This window comes from Camelus dromedarius, chromosome 6 (genome assembly GCF_036321535.1).
Source record: "Camelus dromedarius isolate mCamDro1 chromosome 6, mCamDro1.pat, whole genome shotgun sequence".
Classification (NCBI taxonomy): Eukaryota; Metazoa; Chordata; class Mammalia; order Artiodactyla; family Camelidae; genus Camelus; species Camelus dromedarius.
The window spans coordinates 12958904-12971218 of NC_087441.1; the positions used below are offsets into that span (position 1 = coordinate 12958904).

At 39.7% G+C, this 12315-nt stretch overlaps 1 protein-coding gene across 3 annotated transcripts in view; it reads right to left on the minus strand.

The window, feature by feature from the left end:
* ESR1 (estrogen receptor 1) overlaps positions 1-12315 on the minus strand; it is a 233883-nt gene that overhangs the window by 17355 nt on the left and 204213 nt on the right. Inside the window, exons 6-7 of one of the 3 annotated variants that reach the window (XM_064486570.1) lie at positions 7751-7884; positions 4445-5804 (exon numbers count right to left, since the gene is read on the minus strand). In XM_064486570.1, coding sequence (XP_064342640.1) covers positions 5656-5804; positions 7751-7884 — 283 coding nt within the window. In that variant the 3' untranslated portion in view covers positions 4445-5655. Of the gene's footprint in view, positions 1-4444; positions 5805-6381; positions 6416-7750; positions 7885-12315 lie in introns of those variants that run through there. The other 2 variants (XM_064486571.1, XM_031456560.2) reach the window with 2 other exon arrangements.

A 12315-nucleotide genomic window follows, 5' to 3' on the forward strand; every position in this document is an offset into this window, starting at 1 on the left:
ACAGAAGCATCCACACACCCTCGGGGGGAAGGTGCTCAAGGAGGAGGCTGAGGCTGAACCGCTGCTCAGGCAAGGGCCCCATGGGAGAGGCAGGGAGGCTGTTTTCCATCTTTGAACCCAAGAGAAGCCATCGGACATAGCCACAGGCCCACGTGTGAAAGGCTAAGCCCAGAGGCAGGTCTTCCAGTGAAGTTCAGGGATGTTTGGTTTAGACTGAAGACTTTACCATCTGACATTCCATCTAAATGTTTCAGGAAGCATACATATTCCGTTATGGCTTTTACTTGGTCAAAGACCAGCACGTAGGGAAAGAAAATCCCATCAAAGAACGATATGTTACTTTACCTCTGAGCTCAAGGATTCAGTGGGATTCTGTTGCTGCTGTCTCATGGTTTTCTTCAGTTCAAGTGTCAACACACTTCTAGATTTATGATTCAGTGTGCCAGGCATGAGGGCGGAGAGAGCCTTCCAACTACAGGGCCCGAGTGTAATTCTCATCCTTTGATTAGAACAGGGAGATCCCGACACCAAAATCTCAGTAGGACATTAGGTCCCATAATATTTTCCCTCTAAAAAAACAGGAGATTATAATAGTCATGATGATATTAGCTTACGCTTTTCAGCTATCTTGCATGTCACAGCCAACCTGCAGGGTTAACAGGACTGTTTGGACTTATTATTTGTTTTACCGTTGAGGAAACATGAAAAGAGGTCCAGTGGCTGGATGAGACCCTCACTGTCAGCTGAATGGTGAAGCCAGAACTTTCCCACTTGCCTTTCTTCTAACTCCAGCCAAGTCCTGCCCACCCCGAAAGAGCTTGCAGACTGGTTAGTTTTATAACATCCTAGAGAACCGATTTCATTTAGCTGACATTTCAGCCCCGAGAGCAGTAGTTTTCAAACTAGGTTCCCCACACTTCTGAGAATTACAGGGAGCTTCTCCAAGGTCCTTGGCCTTTTAAAATTCTGTGCTTTTATCCATGTCCATGTCTTCTCCTGGCTACAGGCAGTTGGTTGGTTTCCCCAGTTCCTTAGACGCTCCAAGAGGTCTCTGCCAGAAGACACACGACCCAGTCCACCCCGTCTGGGCCCTGAGAACATTCCACTCACAAGAAGGACATCTTTGTTGTGAGAATGCAATTTTTTGAACCCCAAAGGTAAGGGGTGAAACCCCACCACAGAATTTCCAGGGAGGAAGTTATTTATCATCAGTGGAGGAGAACAGGAAAATTTCTTTCACGGAGACATAGTCGGAGTTTTTGTATTTGGAGAGTGTGGCTAAAGAAAACTGACACTTGGGTACCTATTATAGGGTCTTTCTTCCAATAGTCACGACAATTCTGTGAGTATTATTATTCCCATTTGACACATGAGGCTCAGGGAAGCAGCATATCAAAGGGCATCCATTGCCCCCTAAGTAAATGACAGAGTTGCTTCCCTTGAATGCCCGGCCTTTCTAAGACAAAGTCAATGGTGCACCAAATGGTCAAAAAATTAACGGAGGCCGTGAGGCTTGTTTAAGGCCATACCAGAAGGTAATAGCAAGGAAAGGCTCCGAGAGTTGAGCTGACTGACTCCAGAATCCATCAATCAGTGGGATGACAATGAACCACTTAATAATTATGAAGTGCCATTTATCTCACAATTACGAGAATCAGCAGGCTCCCTGGAGAGGAAGCTTGGCGTTACAAAAAACTCAAGAGACAATACAATCAAATCTCCTCTGTGACAGCAGTGGGCATACCTGACAATGTGTCTATCTGAGATCTCCAAGGCTTGTCATCAGAAACCTTCAACTGGATTAAGCTGGGAGTTCAAGATTTGCAGATACTAACTAATATATAAAAAAATAGATAAACAACAAGTTTATACTGTATAGCACAGGGAACTATATTCAATATATGCAGTAACTTATGGTGGAAAAGAATATGAAAATGAATATATGTATGTTCCTGTATGACTGAAGCATTGTGATGTACACCAGAAATTGACACAACATTGTAAACTGACTATACCTTAATAAATATATATATATTTGCATGTATATAAATAAAGACAGCAGAATCCCTATCCAGTAAACTACTGATATCTCAAAAAAAAAAAAAAAAAAAAGACAGCAGAACCTGTATCCCAACTAATGCACATCAAGAAGGCAGGGGAATTTCAATTTTGTTCACTATTTTCTCTAGTTCATTAATAGTACCTGGCTGATACATAATAAACATTTGTTGAATGAATGAAAAAAATGATCTTTCCTGAAAGAAGTATGTATGATGTTTTAATACAGAATAACCAATGATATGTATATTAGATTAATGATATGTTGCCTAGAGGTTTACTGACTAGACAAGACTTGAATCAAATAGAGCCCAAAGAGGAATAGAGAATGCGAAATAAATTGTTTGATTAAAAAAAAATTAATGATCCTTAATGCTCACAGTCAATATGTTTTTTAACTGTTCTTTCATCTAAATATAGGGATTCTGAATCATTGTCTTACTTCTAAACTGAAAAATATCAATGCTCTAAATAAGTGTCTAATAATTAACAGAGAGAGTGCAAAGGGTTCAGCTCTCGAGAGAGGAAATATTCTTTGCAAGAAGAGCTTGTTATAATAAATCATGATTATAAATGCTTCTCTGACCAGAGTGCGGCCTCTGGTGAACACATACAAAGCAAATGATGTTGTCAGCTTCAGCATCAGATGTTTCATCAAGGCATCAAGGCGACAAGATCCACCATATGGACAAGGGGTGATGGATGCCCTTTGATAAGCTGTTTCCTTGAGCCTCATGTGTCAAGTGGATATAATACCTCACTCACAGAACTGTTGTGACCATAGTGTCTGGCGTATAAACACCTGTATGACATTCCATATCCTTTTTCCTTTAAATAACACCAGGATACACACTTTAGAGATGTTGCCATAATTCTTCCTTCCTGGCATTTTCTACTTTCTGCCTCGGGTTTCTAAGTCCCTCTGGGTTTTGGCTCTTTACTCCTCTTTATTACTCCATCAACTGAAAGAGAAATGCTGCCTGGAGATCAGTCTTGGATGAACAGGTAATCAAGGACACAACCTTTCGGACGTAGCAAACAGGCCTGCCAAAGGCAACGCGGGGATCCAGCAGACACAGAGTTGGAGTAACCGGAGTTAGGTCATGGTCCAGGAGAGGAGCGAAGCTCCACTGTGATGCAGAGGGCAGAGGACCTGAGTTCGCGGTCTGACAGGCTCCCCAGGGAGCCAGCTGGATAAAGTTACCACGAGAGTGAAGTGTGTGAGGTGCTTCGGAATTATTGAGGAATGTAAAGAATTGTGTGGGGTGGGGAGGGTATAGCTCAAATGGTAGAGCGTATGGCCAGCATGCACAGGGTCTTGGGTTCAATCCCCAGCACCGCCTGTAAGAATAAATAAAAAAACAAATAAGCCTAATTACCCCCCCACACCAAAAACAACAAAACAAAACAAAACAAAAAATTGTGGTCAGAAAGAAGTTCCGAAAATGGGTAGAAATAATTATTAAATTGAATTTGAAGGTCAAACTCCACATTTACTAGAGACTGTAGATTCATATATATTAAGCTTTGACTCGTGAATCTTTCTGGGTTGTGAAAAACACTCACTAAACGAGGAGTGTTCTGGATGGGAGTGGATTCTGAGGGCTTTATGGGGATCACGTATTTGGGGAAGGGGATGAGAAGCAGCAGAGTCAACCAATGGTGAATGAGGACACCGCAGAGTTTCCATCAAGGTCAGTCAAAATTAAGGTTCAAATGACAATCAATTATTCTCTGCGAGGTAACTCTCGCTCTAAAATTTCTCTAAATACAATTAAATGGCACAGTTAACACAGCCTCGGGAGAACTGTTATTCTGATCCTCATGTCCTTGCACATTTTTTTAAGCCTAGTGGGTGGGAGGCTTTTCTACTAAAAGCACTTAATTATATTGAAAAAAAGGCATGAGCTGACTGACTCCGTTTAAGCCAGGGAGTCTCAGGAGTGATGACAGCTGTCACTGATTGAGGACCTACTATGTTCCATGAAGTGCACTGGACCCTTTACACACAATGTCTCCTTCATCTCACAATAACCCGAGGAGATGAGCATTATATTTTCCCTTTTACTAGTTTGACATTATCTAAATCTAAAGTACACAAAAAAGGATGACATGTTTTTCGTGGTAGGAACAGCATGGGAAAAATGGGAACTTTCTAGGTCCTCCTGGTCATCTCTAGCAAGTAAGTGTCTATTAAATGACTGAATGGTGTAATATTTGTTGACAGTTCACAGACTGTGAGGAATAAAAAAACAATAGTTTATAGGGAAATGAAGACATACATGCACAAAGAAACAATCCAAGCTACAGTAAAAAACAGAAAAACAAGACCAAAGAACCATGTCATTCATTCCATATATTTGGCTTAAAGTTCATGGTGGGAATTCCATAACTGATAAGTTACTGAATAAATGAGGGAAATTATTGAATAAATGAATTAAATCAGTCAACCCACTGACCAAATGCTACAGCTGAGGTACTGGCTTTAGGAACTAAAACAGTCTAGAGGAGAAAAGCTCATGATGGGCTTGGGTTGTAGCAAGATTTCCTGAATGAGGTGAGATCTGAACTGGGCTTGAAGAATTCGAAATATTGGATTTACAAAGAAGAACTGAAGTCATGTTGGGTAGAAGGAATATTATTAACAGGGACAGAGCCTTCTGCCAGGTCCCCCTGTGCTGCTCCAGCTCCATCCTCGTCTCCCACGGCGGCTGCCTCACAGCCTTTTCCCCTGAGCTCATCTGCTCTGTTCGCATTTGCCCTGCTTTGAACGCTGTCCAGCTAGTTCTCAGAATGCCTTGAAGCTGGCACTGATTTGGCGAAGGCATCTTTGGATTAACCAGGAACGCCTCTGTCCTTTGGTAGGGAGTGGAAAAACAAACAGTGTCTGTCCTGTGGGTGATTAGAGGCTTTTGCAAGCGAAGTAATAAATTATTCGATTGCAGAAATCGTGATGAATATCTCCCACTCCCAAAGAGCTGTGAAGAGGGTTTCCTAGGGGAAAGTTGGCATTTGGCAGACCTTCTCAAGGCTTCCAGAAAGACATTCCTAGCAGGTGCTCACTTCAACCTTCCAGTGCCCCTTGTGCCTCTGCCCCAAAGTCAAGGCCGATGTAAGCACCCCCTTCTCAGACTTCGGTGATGGGGGCTCAACACGAAATCCAAAGTTCTTCTGTACGCTGAGGTCTTGCTGCCCAGGGATCAGAGAAGTATCTTCTAGCTCAGATTTCCTGAATCATTTCTGACTTGGCTTCTGTTGGAGATTCCTGGAATTGGAGTCACTCTGAAACTTGTCTCATGACGGGTGAAGGGTTGCCCCTGATCAGAGCCATGGATCAGTTGGGTGTTTGGAAAAGCCCACACCTCCAGCTGTGGGAGAAAGGTGTTGACTGTGGTAGCCCTCATAGGACTGATCACTTTTTGATCCTGAAAAAAGCTCTGAGGACCACACCACTGTGTTCCAGAGTCATGTCCTTTCTGATTGTGTGTCTCAGGAACAACATGAGACGCCCGAAGCTGTGCTCAGAGGCAGACCTGCTTTTCCAAAACAGAGCTCACTTTTGGAGTGGAGAGAGTGATTTCACTTTTCTGTTACAGCTCATAAGCCAGCAGTACCGTCCTTGAGAGAAAAGACCAGCGGCCAGTATCTTAGGAAAAAGACAACTGTAAGCCATGTCAGCAGACAGTGCCCTGTATTTCCAGGACAGAGTTCCATCCCTCCCAGGGCAGGGAAGCTCACAGAAGAGCCTGAGAAAGGGGCGAAAAGAGAAGGACAGAGCAGGAGAGTTTACCCGGTGTCAGGAGGCGTCAGGTGGAGATCCAAATCTGTGGTGGGAAATACTGTTTTGAGATGCTGGTGCCAGGCTTTAATAAAAGACTTTCTTGTGAGGGCTGAAAGTTTTTTCCTCTGGGATTTTTAAAAAAAAAAAAAACCTAGGTCTATAAATCCAATATTTTGATGGCAAAAATTCTTGCCTTTTTTGTTATATAATATGAAAAAAAACCCACCCCGTCGTAGGAACAGACCAGTAACTCAGGAAAAAGCTATACAGATCTGAAGAGAACTTTTTTGATTACCAAGATCAGAGCCTCTACTCTGGCTGATTCTATAACTCCAGCTAATTTCACTTCCTGTCTGGGATATTATTTCCTGGTAGAAGGAGGAAAAAAGTCCCAGCACTTGATGGGCCTGCTTCCTCTGAAATTAACACGACAGCCGTCACGTGTGCCAGCCCTCCACCGAAGAAGGAGCAGGTTCGGAACCTGGCACTGTGTAGCCGAGTGGCACAGCTCCCAGAACTCTCATCCAATAAAGAGCCATTGTGGGATCTGGACCCTTCACCGTACGGGACAAATGGCTAAAATGAAAAGCACAATGAACATGAGTGGAACCAGAAACTTGAATGGAGTGGTAATCACTTCCTGAGTAGAGACCACTTTATTTCTCATGCAACTTCATTCTGTAATTCAGTCCTTGCCTAGTGTAATAGTACAGATTTCCATTTATCAGTGGATAAATGAGAATGATTACTAGGATAACTGTTAAGCAATATAGGTTACTAGCATTGGTAAGCGGAGGAGAAGTGGAAAATTGTTAGGGGAGCTGGGAAGGGACTGGCTATTCATCAGGAAGAAACAACACATCTCGAAAGACAAGAAAGTGCTGATTCTCTCCATATATGATTGACACAAACCGTAGTTCAGCTATTGGGAAATCTGGGACTGACCGTAGCTAATAGTGTCAGAAACTAAATCTAAATCAGACCTAGGGCTTCAAAACAGCTCTGATTTCTAGGTGAGAATGAGGTCTCAGGCATGAGACAGGCCTGGGGGTGGGGGGTTAAGTTCCAGGTTAAGGGGATTGACTGTGCAGGTGATACCCAGTTGCTAAGCTTCAGGTGCCACCAGACTGGAGATCTAGTGCTTAGATGCAAACACTGAGGCTGGGACGAGTCAGGTGCTAATTCAGGCTGAGCCATAGTTTCCATCTGGGTGACCTGGAGTGACTCATTATACAACAGCCAAGCTCACTACAAAAAAAAAAAAAAGAAAGAAAGCCCAGATGCCACACTCAGCTAAGTTTTCTCAAACGAATAAATAGGAGGGAACCATTGAATTAGAAACTATGTATCAAACAAAAACTGCTCTTTTAGCTGGACCAAAGTACCGAATTCCACGTTTCTCATTTTTAGAACTAGGTGTTTCCATCTCTGAGTCAATTATAATTTTCGGCTAATCAGTTTTGACCAGAAACACGGTCTGTCTCAAATGAGCTTCCTTCCTTATGATCTAGAGCTTGGAATTGATCACAATTTCTTAACAGGGTCACTAATTCTGCCTACTTTCTGACAAATATAACTAACAGATGTCCACATCCCTGCACCGATTTAATAAAAAAAATCCCTAATATCTGTGAAAGGGCGCAAATATTTCAACAAAACGCCATTTGACTCAATATTCAATTTTTGTTTTTCATTCATCATAATTGACTGGCATGGTCCCACCTCCATAAGTAATCTATGAAGATGATAGTTACTCTATTTTATTATTTTATTTTATTTTAAAGCGGTGTTAGTTGTTTTTTTCCATTTGTGATTATGCCTTTGTAGTAGGTAGCTTGTATCTGGTTGAAAACATGAATAAATATTTCTTCCAGTAACCCGGTATTAAATTTTCCCATGTTATCAACTCACCAGAATTAAGCAAAATGATGGATTTGAGGCACACAAACTCCTCTCCCTGGAGATTCATCATGCGGAACCGAGACGATGTGGCCAGCAACATGTCAAAGATCTCCACCATGCCCTCGACACATTTTCCCTGGTTCCTATGAAAACACGGGAAAAAAAGTATTAAAGAACAGAAAAGCTTCTGAACACGCGATAAGGTTCACATTCTCAAAAATCTACTGTCTCCAAATCTGCATTCCACCCCGCACCCCCAAAAAAACCAAAACCCCACAGCCATTCTCTTCAAGGAGTATGAACATTCATTTGAATTCTGGAAGGTAAGATGAAAAAAAAATTTCCATCAATGAAACATTTTCAAATTCTTAGAAGAGATGTATTATTCAGTCCCCAAAATCTGCCACATTAAGTATGAAGTTCATCAACCTATAAAAATGATTCAGATTCAGGTAAATAATTTTTCTAATAAATATTTACGGATCTGCTACTATATTCCAGACATTGTGGTAGTAATGAGAATTAAAATAGGGCCTCTGTTTGCAACGTGCTCATGGTCTTGAAATAGTATAATCAGTTTTAATAGACTTTTTAATTATTTAAAGTGCTTTTGAAATACAGAAGAAAACTATGAAAACTATGAGCTGTAGTTGTACTGGAACCATTGATGCTGCCTAGGATGACAGGTAAAGATTCACTAAGTAGGTAGAAGGCATTTGAGCTGACACTTTAAGGAAATGCAGGATTTTGCTGAGCCGAGGGTTGAAAGCATCACTGGAAGAGGTCCTCAACATGAAACGCTGGGGTAACATGGAAGTACTTGCAGCAGTGTGTTAGAGAGAGAAGGAGACAGAGAAACCTGAGGAAGAAGGAAAAGGTCAGGTGATGAAGGATGTCCTACCTCGTTATAAGAAGCTTAGGCCTTTACCTTGTACAACAGAGCCTTGGCATCAAGGATTTAACATTATTAGTTGCAACAATTAAATAAGCAAACTCAAAGGTTCAAATATTTTAAATATTTTAAAAAGCAAAGTATTAGTATGTTTTCCATAGGGTTGGTGCAGAAATTAAATGCAGAGATAACATATGTGAAAGGAATTCGTTTATCTTGTTATTCATGAGGTGAATTTGGGGCATGATGGCTTTGAGGGACACAGGAAGAAGCTAAAATATTTCATGCACATGCAAGCATATATGTGTGAAATATATAAAAATATAAAACATGAACACCAAACACATTGTCCAGCACCCTGTTTTGTTTGGTTTTTAATTGTTGTATTTTGGAGTTCTTCATCAACTATTCTTAACAGCTGCATAGGTTGTCACTGAACAAAATGCTGTAATTTCTTTTTTTTTAACATTTTTTTATTGATTTATAATCATTTTACAATGTTGTGTCAAATTCCAGTGTAGAGCACAATTTTTCAGTTATACATGAACATATTCATTGTCACTTTTTTTCTCTGTGAGCTACCATAAGATCTTATATATATTTCCCTGTGCTATACAGTATAATCTTGTTTATCTATTCTACAATTTTGAAATTCCATCTGTCCCTTCCCACCCTCCGCCCCCTTGCCAACCACAAGTTTGTATTCTATGTCTATGAGTCTATTTCTGTTTTGTATTTATGCTTTGTTTGTTTGTTTTTAGATTCCACATATGAGCGATCTCATATGGTATTTTTCTTTCTCTTTCTGGCTTACTTCACTTAGAATGACATTCTCCAGGAACATCCATGTTGCTGCAAATGGTGTTATGTTGCCAGTTTTTATGGCTGAGTAGTATTCCATTGTATAAATATACCACTTCTTCTTTATCCAGTCATCTGTTGATGGACATTTAGGCTGTTTCCACGTCTTGGCTACTGTAAATAGTGCTGCTATGAACATTGGGGTGCAGGTGTCATTTTGAAGTAGGGTTCCTTCTGGAGATATATGCCCAGGAGCAGGATTCCTGGGTCTTATAGTAAGTCTATTCCTAGTCTTTTCAGGAATCTCCATACTGTTTTCCACAGTGGCTGCACCAAACTGCATTCCCACCAGCAGTGTAGGAGGATCCCCTTGTCTCCACAGCCTCTCCAGCACAAAATGCTATAATTTCTTTAACCACTTCTTTGTTGGTTGACATTTAGTTTGATTTCAAGTATTTGGCTGTTACAAACATTTCATGCAATGACTGTACTTACATGTCTTTGGACACATGTGTAGATAGATAGCTATAGAACAAATTCCTGGAAGCTGAATTGCTAAATGGCAGGACTTCTCTATTTTCAATTTGGACAAAAAGTTCAAATATTGCTTCTAAAGAGTTTGTACCATTAGACTGTTGGTAGGAGACTATATTGGCAGAAACCCTCTGAACTGCCTGCTTTCATCCTTTGCCCATATTTTTGGTTGGGTTGTTGATCATTTTCACATTGATTCTTAAGGGCTCTTTATGTATTACAGATAATTAGCCTTTTGTTCTCTGTGCTTTTAATTCTTTTCTCATTGTCTGTCATATTTTTATTTTGATTTTGTTCCTAGAATTTTCTTCTGCAAGACAATTATTATATAATCAAATGTAACAAACTCTCATTTATGGCTTTAAAACAGTATGTCTTGCTTGAAAAGGTCATTCTTTCAGTAACATATAAAAAACTATCTTATGTTTCTTTCTATAACAGTTCCATGTTTATATGTTTAAATCTTTGATCTTATGGGATTTACTCATTTTAAAACAACTTCATTGAAATATAATAACATCGAATCATTCACCCATTTAAAGTGTAACATTTGATGGATTTTAGTATATTTACAGAGTTGTGCAATCATCATTTGAGATTTACTTTGGTGTAAGATGTGAGGCAGGGATTCAGCTTAGTATTTTCTCTGGTAGCTAGTTAGTTTTCTTAACACTATGTATAGAATAAGCCATGTTTTTTTCACACTGACTTAAAATACACTTTTGATAAATTCATTGACTTCCTCCAACTGCTTTCTAAGGTTAGTATTATTCTTCCCATTTTCCTAATGAGGGAATTAGGACTCAAATCTGTTAAGTCAAACCACACCGCCTACCAACTAGAAGAAAGGATTCCAACAATAAGATTTTCTTTGTCTTCCTTTCTTGCTCTACTATAATTCATTCAAAAAGATTTACTGAGGGCCCATTATATACCAGGCTTTGTGGTAATATTGGGGTACAGAGAAGAAAGCCACGGGCCTTGTTGATAAAGCAATCCAGAACAGAGGCAAGACAGATAAGAAGAAGGACAGGTACAGTGCATCAGGGGAATCTAATAAAAAAAAAAAAAGGACACAAATGAACTACTTAATATTTATAACTTAGATGACTGATTCTTGAATATGCGTAAGCACATGTGACTGTGCTTTGTGACTGAATTCTGCATTTTGTTGATTCTTGCTTTCTGGTTGGCTTTATTCCTTTGATAACTATGTAAGTTTAAAAAGCTAAAGCTCTAAACTGTTCTTAGAAACAATGATCAGTACATATATGTAAATTTTTAAAATATGTGCAGTGTATTGTAAATATGTATTGTATATGTGCAGTCAAATTATATTAATTTTACCTAATAAAAATGAAAAATGAAAAAAAAGAAGGAAAATGAAACCAAATGGAAAAATGGGATCCTCACATAGAATGAAAAGTACCAGAAATGGCGACAACATGGGTAAATGGATAAGATTTTTAAATTATTGTTTAAGTCTCTTTAAAAGATAACTGACTGTAATAGGTATAGTTTCAGTTTTACAAGATGAAAAGAGTCGGAGACGGATGGACTGAGGGGTGCGCAGCACCATGAATGTATTTAATAACACCGAACTGTCCACTGAAGATGCTTGGATGGTTGATTTATGTTGTGTGTATTTTACCACAGTAAAAAAATTTTAAGATTAAAAAAAATTTAACATATCAATGTTGAAGCAACTGACACAGTATTCTCAGATAAAGAGAAATTAGTTTTTATGTAAAGTGCTTAGAATGGTGTGTGGTACACCATAGGGGCCAAATTTAAGTATCAGCTATAGATATATTGATAAACAGATATACCCATAGATGTCACGGTAGGGGTTGGCCTCTTTCCCTGAAGTATCCGGAAAACAGTTGCCACGCTGCATTTTGTTTTGTGGAAATCTAGGTGCACGAAAGCTGTCCTTAAGCAGAGGGGAGTCTTTAAAAGCTATATTGAGGGGAAAGGTATAGCTCAGGTGGTAGAGTGCATGCTTAGTATACACAGGGTCCTGGGTTCAATCCCCAGTACCGCCTCTAAAAACTCAGCCTAATTACTTCCCCCGCGAAAAAATTTCAAAAAATAAATTACAAGCTATATTGCTTAACAGGGGGTTGAGATGGTGCTCACACCGAAGGGCCAGTTGGCCTTAAGCACAAGTAAGCCCTATACTCGAAGTGGCCTTAAACTAGAAATGAGCTTTTCCTGTCCTGTAGTTGAATTTTTTTTAAGTGGCCCATTTTCTTTCTAGTGAAAAAAATAAACAAGGAGAGGGGAAAAGGTTTGGAGGATGAAGCTTTAAAAATAACAACTCATAGCCAAAATAGAGAAATGTTCC